This window comes from Pteronotus mesoamericanus, unplaced genomic scaffold (assembly GCF_021234165.1).
Source record: "Pteronotus mesoamericanus isolate MK-2021 breed Mesoamerican mustached bat unplaced genomic scaffold, CSHL_Meso_final scaffold_232, whole genome shotgun sequence".
NCBI classification, from domain to species: domain Eukaryota; kingdom Metazoa; phylum Chordata; class Mammalia; order Chiroptera; family Mormoopidae; genus Pteronotus; species Pteronotus mesoamericanus.
The window spans coordinates 2,754,335-2,774,206 of record NW_026555311.1 but is presented as its reverse complement, the minus strand read 5'-3'; the positions used below and the strand labels follow the sequence as shown (position 1 = coordinate 2,774,206).

The 19,872-nt window shown below is 42.6% G+C and overlaps 1 protein-coding gene across 2 annotated transcripts in view; it reads right to left on the bottom strand.

The window, feature by feature from the left end:
- Window positions 1–19,872, bottom strand: part of DIP2C (disco interacting protein 2 homolog C) — a 425,367-nt gene that overhangs the window by 101,178 nt on the left and 304,317 nt on the right. For both annotated transcript variants that reach the window (XM_054591598.1, XM_054591599.1), the window contains 6 exons: window positions 17,208–17,318; window positions 12,028–12,151; window positions 11,610–11,719; window positions 11,336–11,438; window positions 9,166–9,230; window positions 86–179 (listed from right to left, as the gene is read on the bottom strand). In XM_054591598.1, coding sequence (XP_054447573.1) covers window positions 86–179; window positions 9,166–9,230; window positions 11,336–11,438; window positions 11,610–11,719; window positions 12,028–12,151; window positions 17,208–17,318 — 607 coding nt within the window. The remainder of the gene's footprint in view (window positions 1–85; window positions 180–9,165; window positions 9,231–11,335; window positions 11,439–11,609; window positions 11,720–12,027; window positions 12,152–17,207; window positions 17,319–19,872) is intronic.

Genomic DNA, 19,872 nt, shown 5'->3' with positions numbered 1-19,872 from the left:
GTTAATGTGTGGACCGTCAGAACGTGAGATATTTAAAGAGGGACTCATGATAGTTGGGGAACACCAAGGTCACTCTGGGATGCACCTTTGTACTGGCAGACCTTCTGAATCCAGGAGAGCGGGTTCACCTTCATCAGTGAGTACGGGATGCTGATCACATGCATCATGTTCATGACGCTCTGAAAGCAAGGATGCACACAGAGGTGAGACAGGAGGGGCCCTTCCCACCGACACGAGGCTCCAGCTAGGGACACAACAGGACAGGCTTGGGGCTCATCACACTGCCAGGGGTGTTTAGTGCCTGTGGGAAGCTAATCCCAGTGTTTCTCAGAATAACCTGGGAAGTGATGTCTCAATGATTATCTAATCCTCTTGGCTCCTGCTTTTCCTGATACAGGTAAAGAATCTAAGTCCAAGTACTTTTTTTAAATATAAAACCTTTAGTTGAATGAATGTCATTTTTAAAGGTCCTTTCATAGTGGAAAGTGTCTGTACTGCCCTCGTGACCCACCCTGAGTGACCCCCTAAAGGATTCTTTCTTTAAAATGAATGACCAAAACTAACTTTCAAAATACTAGGCTTATTGGGGGGATCACTTCATATATTACATAAATGTCTAACTACTATACTGTATACTTCAACTAACATAAAATAATATTGAATGTCAACTATAACTAGGAAAAAAAAGCAAAATCAAATTTAAAAAAACAAAATAAATGGTTAGTTCCTACATGCTTCGAATAGGACTCACGCACCTGTCTAGACATCATTTGGTCCAACGCATTCAGAAGCTGGCAGTTAAGGGACTACAAAGAGGGAACATTGGCTAGAACACACCCTGGCTGGCTCTGTCATATCAGGATTCTCTCTGCTACTGTGGGTGGAGGTGGAAGGAGGGGGCATGGATGCTCCAGAGAGCACTGGCTTAATCCTGGAAGCTCTATAGGAAAAGAACCGCCTATGTCTTCCTGAGTAAAAGTGGGCATACTAGCGATTCTCACTTCGGTTGCTCCCCATTCCACACTGGGGCTGAGAGCACCTTCCACCATGTAGCAGATGCCACAGTAGAGTGTGTGTGGCCATCTAGCCAGACCTGTCTTTCTCTAGAAGGTGGCACAAAGAGATTCAGAAACTGCCGATTCTTAGGGCAGTAATCCAGACCAACGGTAAGCAGTTGGAAGACAGTATCAACAAGATCTACCACGTTCACCATGTTCTTGAAAATAGGATTATCATGAGAAACTTTGATGGCAAACATAACAGCAGCTTTGTCACATTATCAAGCAGGTAGATGGGCTAGGTACTCACAAAACATCATGCTCATGATTCTCGCACAGCGCCATCATTCCCATTGGATAGACAGGGAAACTGAGATTCAGAGTGACTTGGGCAAGAAATGATTTTTGGGCTCAGGTGACTAGCCTAGAGTCACAAAGCTATTAAACAGAGGTGTCCAACCTGCAGCCCACAGGCTACATGCAGCCCAGGATGGCTGTGAATGCGACCCAACACGAAACTGTAAATTTATCTAAAGCGTTGAGATTATTTTTGTGATTATGTGTCAGAATGTATTTAATGTATGGCCCAAGGCAACTCTTCCTTTTCCAGGGTGGTGCAGAGATGTCAAAAGATTGGACACCCCTGCAAGGAAGGGCTGAGGTCTGAGATTGGATTCCCTGACTCTGGGTTCCCTGACCCTGGGCTCCTTCCACAACATCAGCATGGCAGTGTGAGCACACACGAGGAGTCAAGCTAGTGCATCACGAGTATCCAGACAGTAGAAGTGAACGGAATTGATCCGAGAAAGAAGCTTCCAATCTGAAGTTTCTTACATGATGCTTAAATGCTCTTGTTCTAATAAATTCTGGTTTAGAAAGAAACAACAAATTCCACTTTCTGTATTGATGTTCCTATCAATCATGCAAAAGGAAATACATTTTTCTACTTCAGAAAAAATAAAGCTTCAGCATAGGAAACTTTAGGAGAAAAATGACCACATATAAAGAGCAAGATGGTGGAGGAGTGAAAGGAAGTCACACTGATCTCCTCCCTGAACCAATCTGGAATTACAACTAAAATGTGTAGAAATCACCTGGAACAAATGACTGAACAATAGCGAGAGAAGCCTTCTAATCTCGGACAGACAGAAGAATCAGCTTTAGCACAGCCTGACTGGTAAGGAGTGCTAGAGAAGCCAGGAGGGGTGCGCACAAGCAGCAGCATCAGAGGGATACGTAAGTGGGCAGCTGGATCCCCCTGAGAAGACTGGGGTCTAAACCATAAATGGGGATCCCTCAGCTTACAGCACCAGAGCCCAGAAAGTACACAGATAACAGCCAGCTGTGAAAAGCGGCAAATGGGCAGCTGGAGATGCAAAGGGCCATTAAAGGGCCAATGCATAAATTTTTATTTGCAGCCATTTACCCTGGGCTCTGGAAAAGGCAGGGGAAGAGTGGGCTAGAGACACCTGAGGAGAGACTGGGGGCAGAGGCTTTGGGGAGGGAACTGAGGGGAGAGCCAGTGGGATCCCGGTGCTGAGTGATCTCCCATATGGCAACAGGCATCATGCTCAGGCAGACCACTCCCCTGAGTGGTAGCAGCATGAGGGGAAACAATAGCCCTGCCCCTAGGAGGACCTCTGCCCCGCCCTGTGGTGCCAAAGCCTGACTGCTGAGTGCAGAGAGACTAGATTCCTCTAGAGACTAGAGAACTGAAGGAGGCAGCCACAAGCAGCAGATTCCTAGAAGTCCCAAACAGACTGCTTAAGTTCTGATGGAGACAACATCTGACATCACTAGAGACAGATACAGAAATAAAAAACAGCAGTATATACTAGAGGCAACTGAGACAAAATCCACTGTGGTCTTCTCCATGTTTTGCAATATTTTCTTTACTATATAGTTTTTTAATGTTCATTTCAAATCCATCAAGGTGGTGCATATTGTCATTAGATTTTATATTAATAGTTTATTTCTTTCCTTTCTTATGATAGTCTTAATCTCTTTACAGCCTTATTAATATTGGTTCATTTACTGTTGATAGTGGGATTATAGGGGGTAGTTATTTTTGCAGATGTGGGTTTGTTTCCTGAGCTTTCTGGTTTTGTTCAGGCAGACCTGCACAAAAACACACAAAACGTGGTGGGCAGAGTGACCCTCAGTCAACCAGCAGGAGGGAAGTACTTACCAAAGAATGACCAAACAACAATCAAAATCCAATTCCTTCCAGAGAGCCTACATAATTGGCATGAAAAGTATCCAAAGAGCATCAAGTTCAGGAGATCAGAGAGACTGCATCACTGAATCTCACAGGTCTCCTACCATAGAAGTTTACACCACAAAGTCAGGAAGTCAAAACAGATCAATTTAAGAAGCAGAAGCAAAAAAGGAGAGTCCCACAAATAATGGCAAGACAAAGAAATAATTCCCAATTGAAAGGAAAGGATGAATCCTCAGAAAGAGAACTAAATGAAATAGAGGCAAGTAAACTATCAGATATTAAGTTGAAAACAACAGGTTTAAGGAAGCTCAATGAGCTCAGAGAGAATTACAAAAAACTACAGGGAAACTACAAGGAACTTACTGCATACTATATCAGCATGAAAAAAGACATAGAAACTATCAACAAGAGACAAGAGGAAATGAAGAATACAATTTCTCAACTGAAGAACACAGTAGAAGGTATCAAAAGCAGACTAGATGAAGCAGAGGATTGAATCAATGAGCTGGAGGACAAGGTAGAAAAAAGCTCCCAGAAAGTGCAAGAAAATGAAAAGACTCAAGAAGAACGAAGAGGCATGTAGAGAAATGCAGGACAACCTGAAATGTAATAATATCCGTATAATAGGGATACCAGAAGGGGAAGAGGAGCAATGGATAGAGAACCTATTTGAAAAAGTAATGATGGAAAATTTCCCTAATTGGAGGACAGAAAAAGACACATAGGTCCAGGAAGCACAGAGGGTCCCATTCAAGAGGAATCCAATGAGGCTCACTCCAAGACAAATCACAATTAAAATGGCAGATATCAAAAACAAACAGAGAATCTAAAGGAAACGAGGGAGAAACAGATGGTTACACATAAAGGCACCCTGGTACAGCTTGCAACTGACTTCTGAACAGAAACACTACAAGCCAGAAGGGAATGGCAAGAAGTATTCCAAGTCATGAAAAGCAAAGGCCTGCAACCAAGACTGCTCTACCCAGCAAGGCTCTCAATTAAAATGGAAGGCAAAATAAGGAGTTTCCCAGACAAAAGGAGGCTTAAAAAAATACATCTCCATCAAAACAGCACTGCAATATATGCTAAAGGGAGTGCTTTAAGAAGATGAAGAAAAAGAGTAAGAAAGAGAGGAACACAGGTACAAAGGGGGAAAAATGAATAAGTACTTATCAATAATAACTTTAAATGTAAATGGATTAAATGCTCCAATTAAAAGACATAGCATAGCTGAATGGATGAGGAAACATGACCTGCACATATGCTGCCTACAGGAGACCCACCTCAGAACAAAGGACCTACACAGACTGAATGTAAAGGGATGTAAAGAAATACTTCAAGCAAATAGACAGGAAAAAAAGCAAGGGTAGTAATAATTATATCAGACAAATTGATTTCAAAACTAAGGCCATAAAGAGAGACCCAGAAGGACACTCCATAATACTCAAAGGAACAATCGATCAAGAACACACAAACATTGTAAACCTATATGCACCCAACATAGGAGCACCCAAATATATAAGGAAAATCTTGGAGAACTTTAAGAAAGATATAGACTGTAACACACTGATAGTAGGGGTTCTTAACACCCCTCTGCCAACAACGGATAGATTTTCCAAACAAAATATCATCAAGGATATTCTGAAACTGAATGATGTATTAGATCCAATGGACTTAACTGATATAGAACCTTTCATCCCAAAGAAGCAAAATACACATTCTTTTCAAATGCACATGGAACATTTTCAAAGATGGACCACATGATAGGACACAAAACAAGACTCAACAAATTCAAGAAAACTGAAATCATAACAAGCATTTTCTCAGACCACAAGGACTTGAAACTAGAAACCAACCTCAAGGAAAAAACTCAAAAACATTCAAACTCATGGAGACTGAATAGCATGCTATTAAACAATGAAAGGGTCAGAAATGAGATCAAAGAAAAAATCAAAAAGTTTCTGGAAACAAATGAAAACGAACACACAACGGTCTAAAACCTATGGGACACAGCAAAGGCAGTCCTGAGAGGGAAGTTCATAACAATACAGACCTACTTAAAAAAGATAGAAACATTTCAAACAAATGACCTAACCCTGTATCTTCAAGAACTGGAGAACAACAACAAACAAAGCCCAGAGCAAGTGGAAGGAAGGAATAATCAAGATCAGAGCAGAACTGAATAACATAGAGACGAAAAGAACAACAATTGAAAGGATCAACAAATCCAGGAGCTGGTTCTCTGAAAAAATAATATCGATAAGACTTTAAGCAGACTCATCCAAAAAAAAAAAAAAAAAAAAAAAGGAGAGGATCCAAATAAATAATATCAGAAATGAAAGAGGAGAAATAGCAACTGATATCACAGAAATACAGAGGATTGTAAGAAATCACTATGAGCAACTAGATGCCAAGAAATTTGAAAACATGATGAAATGGCCAAATTTCTAGAAAAATATAACCATCCAACACTGGGTGAAGAAGAAGCAGAAAGCCTGAACAGATCGATAACAGCTGGGGAAATTGAAGCAGTACTCAAAAACTCCCAGCACACAAAAGCCCTGGACTGGAGGGTTTCACAGGAGAATTTTACAAAACATTTAAGGAAGCGCTAACCCCTGTCCTTCTCAGAGTATCCCAAAAAGTCAAGAAGACGGAAGACTCTCAAACTCTTTTATAAGGCCAGCATCATCCTAATCCCAGGACCAGATAAAGACCCTACAAAGAAAGAAAACTACAGGCCAATATTGCTGATGAACATAGACCTAAAGTCCCCAACAAAATATTGGCAAACCGCATCCAGCAATACATTAAAAAGATCATCTGCCATGATCAAGTGGGATTCACCCCAGGGATGCAAGGATTGTTCAATATTTGCAAATCAATAAATTAATATATCACATAAACAAAAAAGACAAGACAAAAATCACATGATCCTATCAATAATGAGGAAAAAGCATTTGATAAGGTACAGCACCCATTTATAAAACACTGATAAAAACACTCAGCAAAGTGGGAATAAAGGGGGCATACCTCAACATAATAAAGGCCATGTGAAAAACTAATAGCCAACATCATACTCAATGGGAAAATATGAACAGCTTTCCCACTAAGATTGGGAACAAGACAAGGATGCCTGCTTTCACCACTTCTATTCAACATAGTATTGGAAGTTCTAGCCGTAGTCATCAGACAAAAAAAAGAAATAAAAGGCATCCAAATTGGAAAGGAGGAAGTAAAGCTGTCATTGTTTGCAGATGACATGATAGTGTACATAGAAAACCCCACAGAATCCACCAAAAAACTACTCGACCTAGTAAGTAAATTTGGCAAATCAGCAGGATACAAAGTCAATATTCAGAAATTGAAGGCATTTTTGTACACCAACAATGAAATATCAGAATCATAAATCAGGAAAAAAAATCCCATTTGCTATAGTAACAAGAAAAAGAAAGTGCCCAGCAATAAACTTAACCAAGGAGGTAAAAGACCTGTACTCAGAAAACTACACAACACTGAAGAAAGAAATTAAGGAAGACACAAATAAATGGAAGCATACACCATGTTCATGGATTGGAAGAATTAACATCATCAAAATGCCCACACTTCCCAAAGCAATTTATAGCTTTAACGCAATCCCTACTAAAATACCAATGACGTACTTCACAGATATAGAACAAACATTTCAAAAATCCATACGGAACCATAAAAGATCCCAAATAGCTGCAGCAATTTTTGAGAAAGAACAAAGTAGGAAGGATCACAATACCTGACATCAAACTATATTACAAGGCCACTGTAATTGAAACAGTCTGGTACTGGCATAAGAACAGACACACAGATCAATGGAACAGAATAGAGAGCCCAGAAATAAACCCATGTTTCTATGGTCAATTAATATTTGACAAAAGGGGCAGAAGCATAAAATGGAGTAAAAATAGCTTCTTCAACAAATGGTACTGGGGGATCAGGACAGCTACATGCAAAAAAATGAAATTCGACCACCAGCTTACACCATACACAAAAATAAACTCAAGATGGATAAAAGACTTAAATATAAGTCGCAACACCATAAAAGTCCTAGAGGAGAACTTAGGCAGGAAACTTCCAGATATTCAACACAGCAATATTTTCACTAACGTGTCCCCAAGAACAAGGGACATAAAGGAAAGAAGAAACAAATGGGACTTCATCCAAATAAGAAGCTTCTACATGGCTAAAGAAAACATCAGCTAAATGAAAAGAGAACAAACCGTATGGGAAAATATATTTGCCAATGCTACATCAGATAGGGGTCTGATCTCCAAAATATATAAAGAACTCACATGACTCCACTCCAGGAAGACAAACAATCCAATTAAAAAATAGGCAAAGGACCTAAACAGACACTACTCCAAGGAGGACATACACAGGGCCCAGAGACATATGAAAGGATGCTCAGCATCGCTAGCCATCAGAGAAATGCAAATTAAAACCATAATGAGATACCACTTCACACCAGTCAGAATGGCCATCATAAGCAAATCAACAAACAAGTCCTGGAGAGGCTGTGGAGAAAAGGGAACCCTAGGATACTCTTGGTGGGAATGTAGACTGGTGCAGCCACTGTGGAAGTTCCAGTTTGGAATTTCCTCAAAAAACTAAAAATGGAACTGCCTTTTGACCCAGCAATTCCACTGCTGGCATTATACCCTAAGAATCCTGAGACACCAATTCAAAAGAACCTATGCATCCCAATTGCTCATAGCAGCACAATTTAAAATAGCCAAGTATTGGAAGCAACCTAAGTGCCCATCAATAAATGAGTTTATCAAAAAACTATGGTACATTTACACAATGGAATACTACACAGCAGAAAGAAAGAAAGAGCTACTATGCTTCATGACAGCATGGATGGAACTGGAGAGCATTATGCTAAGTGATATAAGCCAGGTGGTGAAAGACAAATACCATATGATCTCATGTATAAGTGGAACCTAATCAACATAACAAACAAGCAAGAAAAATATAACCAGCAACACTGAAAGAAAAAACAAACTGACAGCAACCAGAGGAGAGGAGGGAGTACGGTTAAGGGGGGAAAGAAGGGGAAGGGTCAAGTCAAGGAACACGTATAAAGGACCCATGGACAAAGCCAAAGTGGGGAAGCACTGAGTGTGGGAGGTTCAGGGGTGGGAGGGAGATGGTGTAGGGGAAAGTGGTGGCAGGAAAACAAAGACAACTGTATTTCAACAATAAAATAGTAAATTAAAGAAGAGAAAAAATATAATTAATGATAAAAAAATGACCACATGTAAAACAGACATGTAGGAGTCTAAGCAGTTATGCTACACATTTTTCAGTGCCAAACATACCTTAAATAATAAGCTATCTCTCTATAAATGTGCCTACAGCTTTGAACCATCATCCCTTATCAAGTGGCACCAACAATAATGAGACATGCATTCTCTACCACGCATTCTGAATTTTCATCAAGAGGAGATCTATAAAGGACTTTCCTCTGTAGCATAATGGAACAGGTTCCCTCAGTATCCATACATACTGACTTTAAAAAAAAAAAAGAAGAATGTCATTGCCAAATCAGATGTACAGTAAAGTGACCCAAAGACAAGACTCTTGATAACACTGCTGTGTAATCATAAATAACAAAAATGGAGAGGAATATCCTGAGCTTCCCGTGAGCCTGAGAAGGCTGCCCTCAGCAACTGTAACCTCAGTATGTGGTCCAGTGACTCGAGCAAGTGGCTGCAGAGACCCACTGGGTTTACTGTGCTTTTGGAAACTACATTAGTTGACAACTCAAGACTCCTAACAATGATGACTTTTCCTTATACCTGGGAGGAAGGAGCTTACCCTAGCGGCTACATATAAAGATCCTAACTCTAATTCTAACTTATGCACATTTAAAGGTGAATAAGACACAGCAGGACTGGGCATCACACTTACTGTTAGGATTCCATGCCAGAGCCCAACGTCTTTCTTGAAATCCAACACATTCACAATTGTTTCAGCTGTACAAATAAAAAGAGTAGAAAGATTTTTACTTATAAAAGACAGGTACAGAACAAAGGGCAAAGAAAATCCAGTGTCGCAGCAGGGGTAGTGATGGATCTCGGAATAACAACAGTTCACTCTACCTTCGCAGAAAGTCTGCAATCCTCCAAACTGCTGGCCTGCCTGGAAAGTGCTTCTAGACAAAAATTCTGACATGCACGTTTACAGCAATTGCTCTTCACACCATCACTTAAATCACCTTATTCCTTCTCTTTTTATACACATATTCTCCCTTTCCCTGCTTTTTTCCCTTTTTAAAAAAAGATTCTTCTCATTTCCATCATGTATTATCCCAGGAAACCTGGAGGACAGGTGATTTCCAAAAAACACCCTATGATGCTGCAACATAGAAGCCTCAGGGGTGGGGCTAGGATAATAGAAGAGACAAGGGCTTTGGAAAAATAGCATGGGGGAGTAGTCAAGGGATGGAGGGCGCTTTTTAAAGGTGGGGTTAAGAAAATGGAGCTAAAAATACATGGCTGGAACAACTACTATGATGGAACATGGAAGCCAAGCTGGAAAAGCAGACACTAGTGAAACCATAAACAATGCTTTTGAACCATGCTTTTGAAGTCATAATTGTCAAGTGGCCTGGGCAGGTGGCCCAGCTGCCTACGCCGCTGCCCAGTGCTGCCCAGTGCCGAGCCTCAGGCATTTATCCATGCCTCATCTTCCATTTTTACTTGTTTCTTATTGAGATGTTCACCAAAGGTTCAGCACTGTGTGCTGAACACCTTTTAGAGAAGATGGGCAGAGAGGCTTTCAAAATAAACATGCTCAAAGGAACAAAACCTATATTGCATTTTATACAAATACTTTTTAAGTTGAGAAAGAAAGAGCAAATAAATATATGTATATTCTTTTTTTCCCCCTTTTCCAACAGCCACAAGAGTGACTTTAGACCTTCAGTTAGGACAAGGAAACAGGTCATGAAGTTGTAAGAAATGTTGAAATTAAAACTGAAAACACTGACAAGTAGGGTGGTAATAATTAGAGACAATGTGTCTTGATGTCTGGGAAACTAGTCCAGGGACTAAAAACCAGCAGAACATCTCATGAGAAAAGTGGATTGTTTCTAAAAAGGGAGAACACCAGAAGGATGGGGGGAGAGAGAAAAAGAATGAGAAAAATAGATAAAGAAGGCATTTCGGGCGACAGTGGAGCAACAGGTGCCACCAGTGTCCTCGGGTCTGTCCCCATTGCAGGGCCCTTGCTGCAGAGGCTCCAGCCAGTGGGATAACTGGTATCTGGTCTGACCGTTCTAAGATCCCAGGTCAGTGCTATTACCATGGTTTTCTCGGGTCACCCATCCTCTTTGCCTCCATGACTATCCAGCTCCAGCGAAAGAAAGTACATCATGAAAACCAACTGTCCTCAACTGTGTAGCCCACCCCTGGAAGCTAATAGAACCTACTCCCAGAAACTTGAATTCAGTTAGTAGGGGGTGGCCTAAACATGGGCATTATTTTTCAAGGAGATTCTTTCAAGGAGATTCTGATGTGTGGCCAGAGATGAATACACACGGTATTAATTATCTGTTATGGCCTGAGTAGGGCCCCCTCAAGTTCATAGGTTGAAGCACCTACCCCACTGTGACTGAATTTGGAGATGGGACCTCTAAAGGCAAAAGAGCGGACCTGATCCAATAGGACCAGTGTCCTTATGAGAAGAGGAACACACTCTATCTCTTGTTCTCTCCATGTGCACAGAAGAAAGGCCATATGTGAGGACACAGAGAGAAAGTGTTGTTTGCAAGTCAGGAAGAAATGCTCACCACCAGGAACCACCTTGATGGTGCCCTCGTCTCAGACTTTCAGCCAAGATTGTGAGAAACAAATGTCTGTTGTTCAAGCCTCCAGGGTGTGGTATTTGTTATGGCAGGCAGAGATAAGACACCACACAATCCAAATTAACCTGCAATTGAGTTGGGCTCAAACTTAACAGGACTCTTATGGTTATTAGTGGGAACAACACAGTCCCTTGACTGGTCAACATGCATCTCACTGGCCATGGTTCAGAGTCAGGGTCCCCCAGGGAGGGTCCCAGAAAGTCCCACCAATACCTTCTGTGTAGCCACACGCCTGTGTGAGAGCCTGGCAGTGGGTCAGCAGTGCAATCCTCGTCACGGTCACCCCAAGCACACTTCCATCCTTGCACGTCTTATACTGAAACGAGATGATAACGTGGGGACAAGTGGTACCAAGGAACAAAGCAGGGGCCACATCTATCAGCTCTCTGGTTACAAAAGAGGCTGCAAATCCCCTGGTCCTGACAGTGTGTAACTGTCAGATTAAATGCAGGGAGTCAGTCCCGAAGCCCCAGACCCAGTGACTTACCTCAATATATGCAGTGTCATTATTTGCGTCTTTAATGTGCGGGAACCAGTCTCGAGGAGGTTTGGAGAGATGTTTTGACTCTGTGACAAACCATAATAACTTTGGCCAACCTTAGAAATAAAGGAAAAATTCCTTTTAGGGGAGTGTTTCCCAGAAAAGAGGTTTGAAGAATCCCCTCCACATTCATGACCGTATTTCACACCACCACATGCTAGAAGGAACCTTTGGTGTTTCCATCAAGTCAAGGACAACAGCCACAGTGTGAAAGCCACTGCCAGTCAAATCATGCCACAGGGCGGGCTGATATGTCTTCTGAGACCTTTGTGTGTGGAAAAGCATGTGCCATGGCTGATTCGATGTAGTACATTCCTTCCCAGCGGTGGGCCTGCCTCCTAACAAGTGTTTGGCACTGTCATACCTTTGAACTGGGGGATCTCCCCCGTTGGACTCTTCGGCAGTCCTTTGTGGCAGGCATCGCTGGTCAAGGCAACAGTAACTCCACAGCTGCCAAGCAGGAAGCCGATCTGCTGGCTTCCTGCATCCTGGGAGAGGATGACAAAGAGAAGAGGCATGGAGATGAGAAGACAGTGGAAGTCCTGGCAATACAAGGCCTCATCCTGGGTTCTGGGATGCAAGAAACCTCCCTCATCAACCGTGATTCCAGCTCGGGCTGGGCTCTGCAGAACAGGATCAGATCCCAGACTGCCAGTTGCTAGCTGTGTGGCTTTGAACAGGGTAGCTAGCTTGCATGGCCTCACTTTCCCCATCTGCACCATGGGGTGAAAGGCAGAGCCGCCTCACAGGTCTGCTGCGAGGGATAAACCAGGAGAGGAAAAGGAGTAATTGATGTGGTGCTGATACTCAGTGGGTCTCATAAAAACTCAGTTCTGTGAACTATGACTGTAGGACATAAGTATCATGGAGAACAGAAAGGGTCCAAGAAAACGTCTTCATACTTAATAATTACTGACTGCCTGATTTTAAACACTCAGAGCAAAGGGCTCTGCCATATTTGATCACATCTACCAAATAAATGGAGACCTGATCACCTTTACCCACAGATAATTTATTTTAAGACATTTAACCACTGACATCCGTATCTTAAAAGTTAAAACACTGTTCAATAGTGAAGGTAATTTGATACAGGTACGTACCCACCCTGACCACATCTCGCCTCATGAAATAAGAACATGTATTAGACAGGCCACCATGTGTGACACTGATTTTGGTAACACTGAGCACTGGGAGGCTCCAAATAACCAGCACCAACTGAGGGACATGGCATCTGCCGCAGGTGGGGCAGCCACGGGAAGTGCCAGCCCTGTGAGTTTTGTTGCTTATTGTATCCAGCTACCCTGTGGGAAGTTAACTCAATTCTGTTTCTTTACTCCCAGTGCCACACGAGCTGTGACTCACACTGAGAAGGAGCTGGCATTGCTCGAACCAACACATCTCGACTGCAGGGAACCTGTTGCCTCAGTTCATTCCCGCCGGACTCTGCCTGAACCCCTGGACTCCTGGCCTATCAGTGGACCAGATACCTGGATGCCTGTCACTTTACCTGTCTGTACCTTGCTAAGAAAAAAATGAGACACTGTGGTGTTTCCATCTAGGTAAAATCAATATTATTGACATCTTAAAACTAGAATCTTTCAAATGAGCAGGTTCTGTTTTTCTTTTTGTAGATTTAACTCCCCTGCCCCAGTAAAAACCACATCTCTCTACGTGGGATTGTGCACAGAAAACCTCCAACGCTCTGTGCAGCCCTGAGAAGGGACAGGTCTGGCACTCGTGGATAGGGGTGGTGCCATTTTGGAAGTACTCACAGTATGTCCCCTTTAAGCAATGCTATTTCAAGCAGAGTTACAACCAGTCACTTTACTATGAATTTGTGTATCCCATCGCCAAACACCATGACCACGCAGTGAGAAAGGGAGACAGGTTCTGAGATCAGGTTCAGCAGCAGGAAGGCATTTCTTTGTGAGTGTGAGTTTGTCACACTGTCTACAACAAAGAGGGTTTGGGAGTGAGATAGCCAGCGGGTACCTGCCGTGACCTGCCAAGGGCTGGCACCCATGCTGAGGGTGCACATTCTGATCCTTTCATTGCCAGTGGAGGCACAGTGTCCCTTGAACCCTGTCTTTCCAACATCTGCTCATGATTTGACTTCTAAAATGATGGAATCACAAAGATAAAAAGACACCTAAAATACAGAAGAAGAAGAGAGATCACATGGGAAGGAGAGTAACTAGGAACAGGATGCTACAATTCAGCATGAAATTCAAATTTCATGCTTTTTCCTCCTCCATCTAGAAGGAACTTCTTGTCGTCATTGTCTGGACTGTACCTACTGAGAGCTCCAGTTAAATGTCAACTTCACACGAACAACTCTGCCCGCTGCACCCACACTGGGCTGAGATACGACCCTGTTCACCTGCTCTCAGGGCAGCCTATGTGTCTCCTTCACACACCGAGTCCCCTGAACAAACACACACTTGAACCCAGAGCCTAGAGCAGAGCCCCGCACACAGGGACACCCAACACACAATGTCAAAGCTGCTTTTTGAAATGGACCCTGAGGACAAGGGCAGCAAGGACACTGGGCATGTCCGGTGCAGCCACCCCCCTGGCACTCTCACACCCACACCTCGTGAATCTTTCTCTGTCTGGCCTGATGTGCCGCTGGCCAACTCAGGGAGGCAGCCGCTGCATCTCAGAAGGAATGTGATGACACTCCTGCCCAGTGTACACACCTGCTGTTGCTTGTTCCCTGCACTTTTTCCCTGGGAGCGAGGGTGCTCTGGTCTGCAGGCAGCAACTTGGCTGGGGCTCTTCCTCGGAAGAGCCATGCTGTCAAGGACGGTCAGCTCCCTCATCTTAAGATCTTACTAATGATTCTTTTTTAGCTGCCAAAAAAATCTGGACCTCCCCTGAGTTTAAATCTTCCTCTTGCTTTCAATCTTTCTCCAATATGCAGTACTGACTAATTATATCACTTCCTAGGAAGTCTCACCTTACCACAGCCTCTCTCACAAGTGACTCCTCAGGCAGCAGGCAGGCCAAGTGGACATGTCACTCAACCATCATCTACCCCACCCTGTCTTGGTCTCCTCATCAGCAAGCATCAGTCACACCCATAGAAAGGATTCTCTCTCTAATAAACAAGAGGTAACTTCATGGCAAGCCTCTCTCTTGAACTTATTTTTGATTTGCGGCCCCAAAGCAAGTAGCTGATATTTATTCAGTTGTGTTGCTTGCCCATCCAAATTGCTAACAGCTGGTTAGCTCTTGTGAGATGAAAAAGACAATAATGAAAGACATAATGGAGAGATGGATACAGACGCAGAGTCAACACAAAATGCTGTAGACCCATGAACTTAAAGATTATCGTGGTCATGGAACCGGGTAAATCAAAGAAATTGGACCCAAGACATTTTCCTTATCAAAACCATGACAGACTTCTTGTCTCTATCTCTCTCTATATATTTGCTAATTAACTTCTAACTTTTTATTTATAATGGAAATTTTCAAACACATAACAGGATACAGAGAAAAAGGAGAAAGAAATCCCACAAACCTATTATCCAAGAAACCTATTATTCAACAGCTGTCAGCCTTTGGCATATCTGGACTCACCCCAAACACACACATACATGCATACGCAGACCAGAGTGTTTTAAAATGAACCCCACACATGGGACACATCCTTTCGTGCACCTGCACTTTGGCTGTGACGGTCGCCCCAGGCAGCCGGTGTCCCTCCCTGCAATGCCTGGTTCCCATGGTCTCCCCACTGCCTCTGATTTCCTCAGGCAGAGATTCCGTGACTGATCATAGGAGGCTGTGAAAATGTGATGAGATGTTGATGTTACCCCTCCAGAGATACTTCATTTTAAAGTGGCATCTGAAATCCTTTGCTAAAGCAAACAAATGGCTGGTGTGAGAATTCTAAGGGGAGGAAGGGCGTGCTGACGTGCCGGCCCTGGCTGGTTGACTCCTGCAGCCCCCAGGGCCCACTTTGTCTCTGGTCCTTTCCTACTTAGACCTTGGGCATTTGCCCCCCCACCCGGACGGCCTTGCTATTTTCCTGTCAGACTCAGATGCCCGTGACAGAGCCTGTGTCCGGAAGGAGAAGTTCTGGCTCAGTCTAATCTCAGCGGCCAACAGATATGTTCTGCTGACAACGGGCCTTCACAGACCAGCTCAGCCACCTAGAGAGGCTGCTAGGGACAGGCATTTCCATCTGCTGTGACCACTCAAGGCCTGTCCTGGCAGAGACGTGTGGACACACTCCCCTCCCGCCTCCCCGTGCCAAACATCGCAGGAACACGGAATCTTTCTGCTGTGATAGCTTCAAGGGAAAAATGAGCTCCTTCTCTCATTCCCATAATTAGAACAGAAAATAATGTACATAGAACTAAACTCTTGAGTCAGGTTCATTAAGCAATATTTAGGATTCAGAAAATTTGGTTCTCATTAGGCCCATTTTTAAAAAATCATCACCCAAGCATATGTTTATTGATTTTAGAGAAAGAGAAAGAGAGAGAAATCTTGATTGGCTACCTACTTTACATGCCCTGAGTGGGGATCGAACCTGAAACCTGGACATGTGCCCTGACCAGGGACTGAACCTGCAGCCTTTCTGGCACAACACTCCAACCAACTGAGCCACCTGGCCAGGGCTAGGCCCATTGTTTTAAGACAAATCCAGCAGAAACAGAACTGGTGGATAGAGGAAATATTTACACACGTCATCACCTACAATCATGTGCACATCTATCCCACTCTCAACTGTACCCAAGCCAATGGTTCTTTTATTTAAAATAAAGAGAAAGTTCTCTAAGACAACAAACGTTACGTTCTGCAGCCACAGAACCTGAGTGACAGAGGGAGCTCTATCTCGTTGGACAACATCAGACCATCTGCCTTTGGTGGCCACCAGTGTCAACCTTGTAGGGCCGCCTCCCTTTGCCTTTCTTCCTGCAGACACTGTAGTTCTGGAGTACAGAGAGCAAGTAACACACATGGCGGAAAAAACACACAACACTGTGTAGGACAGTACAATGTTCGTTCTTATACTGGACTACATTATCATTATAAGAGCAAAATAAGCTACTTATTCTAATTATAGAGTAAGATCTAAGGTGAACCTGGGACTTGATAGTATCCAAATATATGAATGAAAGCAATGACTGCCACCCCCCTAAAATTAAAAAAAAAAAAAATCAATCATTTACCTAGACTTCCAGTGTAAGGATATGAGGGACAAGATACTCAAACACTTGCTTTATTGACATATTACTTAGCTCAACTGTGTTACAATGCATAGAAGCTCTGTCTCTGATATGCTGTTCTTACTAAACCATAAAACTGAGCTGAGTGTGTGGTTACTGTACCCTTTACTGATGTAAGTGCTGAAAACCTGACAGCCTCAAAAACAAGAACAACCTCTCTGAGCCTGTTGGTCTACCACCTGCTGAGATGAAAAGCCATTTTCAAAATGGCCACCTGCACATTGCAACCTCACAAAATAATGTTCCGGTGCAGTCGAGCCTGTCACCCCATTAACAGGCTTTAATAAAACAACACATTCTTTACCTTTCTTGTGAGTGGTACTTCTATGGGCACGGGAACAACCTCGGCCAGCAGACAGCCATAGAAGGCCACCATGGACGCAGCAGGGTCATTGTTGGGGAACACCAGAGCCACCTGGATGGACACAGAGGGTGGATTTACCATTAACATGGCTTTTAAAATACAATGAAATGATGCAACCTGCCACAGACAGCATTTTATATGAATCTGTCACATTTTTCTTTCATCACCTATTACTTTAAAAATATTTCATCTGTTTGAAATTCATCTGGAGCTCATTCTAGTGTCTTTACAGTGTAACTAATTGAATGTAGCCCTAACTTGCCTTCCAGTTACCCCAATGCTCCTTCTGGGATAGCCCATCCTAGTCTCTTGCTTTAGAAAGCCTGCTTTAGGATATAGAGTTGTAACAGACAAAATCCTCTTTCTGGACTGTCCACTATGCTCTCCCAGACTCTGCTTTAACACAAGTTTCTCCTACATGCTGCTGTAGCACTGGCTATACTCTTTCTTATAAGTTTGGTGTGTTTACAAAGCACATAAACCCATGATTTAGCATATGATGATCATTTTGCACTAGCATATTCCAGAATTCAAACAATTTTTTCTTTAGAAAATACTCTAACTAGAAATAGATAGTTTTGTCATGAACAGTTGGATAAAACACTCTATTTCAATATCTAAAGAAGTAGGGTGACATAAAAGGATTCGGATGTAGCTAGGGACAGAGGAAGCTGTATCTTAAATCTGGCCGTGCTGGCAATTTAGTAACACAGGATAGCTGGTGGGAACAAAATTAAGTTTGGGAACATTTCATTTCTCTATGAAGTTTCTGAAGTTTACTAAAATCATCTAAATGAGAGACAAACAAAACCTTTCAGCCAGGAAAAGCCATTTTGCACTACTGATGAATTTTATTTGAGAAACCCTGTGAAATAATTGTTAAATATTAATCCTTATTTTGTTTCAACAGCACCCAGACAGGTGGCAGGCTACCAGAAATAGGATTTTCAAGGAGGAATAAAAGGGCTTATTTGTATGTCTATGCATATGAACCACAACCAATTAGTTTTAGAAACTATCTGAGGCGTGTGTATTAGCCTCAATATTCTGCCTTCAGCTGGTGGACTGAGAGCTGACAGAATCTGTCTTTACATCTGGACCTGGCCAAGCAAGAATATTCAATGAAATGTTTGCAAATCATCCAGGGCACCGCTGCTGCATGGCTTCTTTCCCTGAAGTAGACCAAAATGTTTTTGGAAGCCAGTCAAAGTGTAATAATAAAGCAGAAGGCATTGAAGTTTCATCTGAACCTGATGGTCTAACCCATTCATAAGGGACCAGTTAAATACTGACTTGTTTTTCCTAAAATATACCTATTCTGCAGGTGGGCATCATCGTCATGAGCAGAGAAAGAGAGAGAAAGTAGGTGACATCTCAGAGTCAGACAGTGTATCAAGCCTGTTTCTGAGATTTGAGTCCAGCTGCCACACCAGCTCTGTTCACAGGAAGATTGACTTGATCCAGGATTTAAAATCCCCTTGCTAATACCTTATTATATAAACTTGCAGAGTTATGTTCAGATAGGATGAAGTGATACAATAATGTAAAATGAATAAAAGTAGAATGTAAAACTGTACATTATCATAAGCTCTCAACCACATAAAAATAATGGAGAGAAAAGGCTAAAAGCTCTTTTTAGAATAAAAAAATTATGTTTTTTCTCCAATGTGTTTTTAGGAAGGGGAAGTCTATATTTTCATCATTCTCATTAAGTTTTCCTTTAACATCAGATCAGTCAAAAGTCCTGTTTTTTTAATTCCAAAGAGACTCCAAATGATTTCATAAACCCACACCGTTTCTCTTCATTTGGTTCTCTGTGTATTCCTTTGAGATTTCATTGCACCTAATTACCCACAGAGCAGAACAGACATCAAGAAATCAAGAGGTGAAAGCCTATCCTAGTGTTTGCTAAGGTTTAATCCTGTTGATTCCATTTATTCCCCACACTCAGCCCTACTGTGTCAAGTGCCTGGCTTGTGTTCAGCCTGCCACATTCTGACCCCCACCTCCAGCTCCCTCACATGCTCTTTCCTAGAACCTCACCAAGAACTCACGACCTTTTTCACCCCAAGAAAACTTCTCAGATCCCAGATGCTCCCCAAATGAGATTGCTCTCTCTTTCCCAGAAAGTTCAGCTGTATCGCTCACCATCTCTTTTGGGGACCTATATCTCTTTCCGATTTATAGAAAAGCTAATTATCAATGTGTCTATTTTTTAAAAAAAAATACTGCAAACTCCCTGGGCAGGCTTCACATGCGATACATCTTATATTTGCCACATCTTGAAGCCTACTCGGTTTAGGCACTTCAATGACTTTTTCAATGCCCAAGAACATACTCCTCACACTGCATTAGTAGAGTCACCTACATGAAAAGTGTCTATAATTTTTACAGAATGTTCATTATTCTGGAAGAAGTTCTGTTTCATTCAAAAATGATTTTCAGCCCTGGCTAGTGTGGCTCAGTGGAATGAGTGCTGGCCTGCGAGCCAAAGAGTCGTCAGTTTGATTCCTAGTCAGAGCACATGCCTGGGTTGTGGGCCAGATCCCCAGTAGGGGGCACGTGAGAGACAACCACACATTGATGTTTCTCTCCCTCTCTCCCT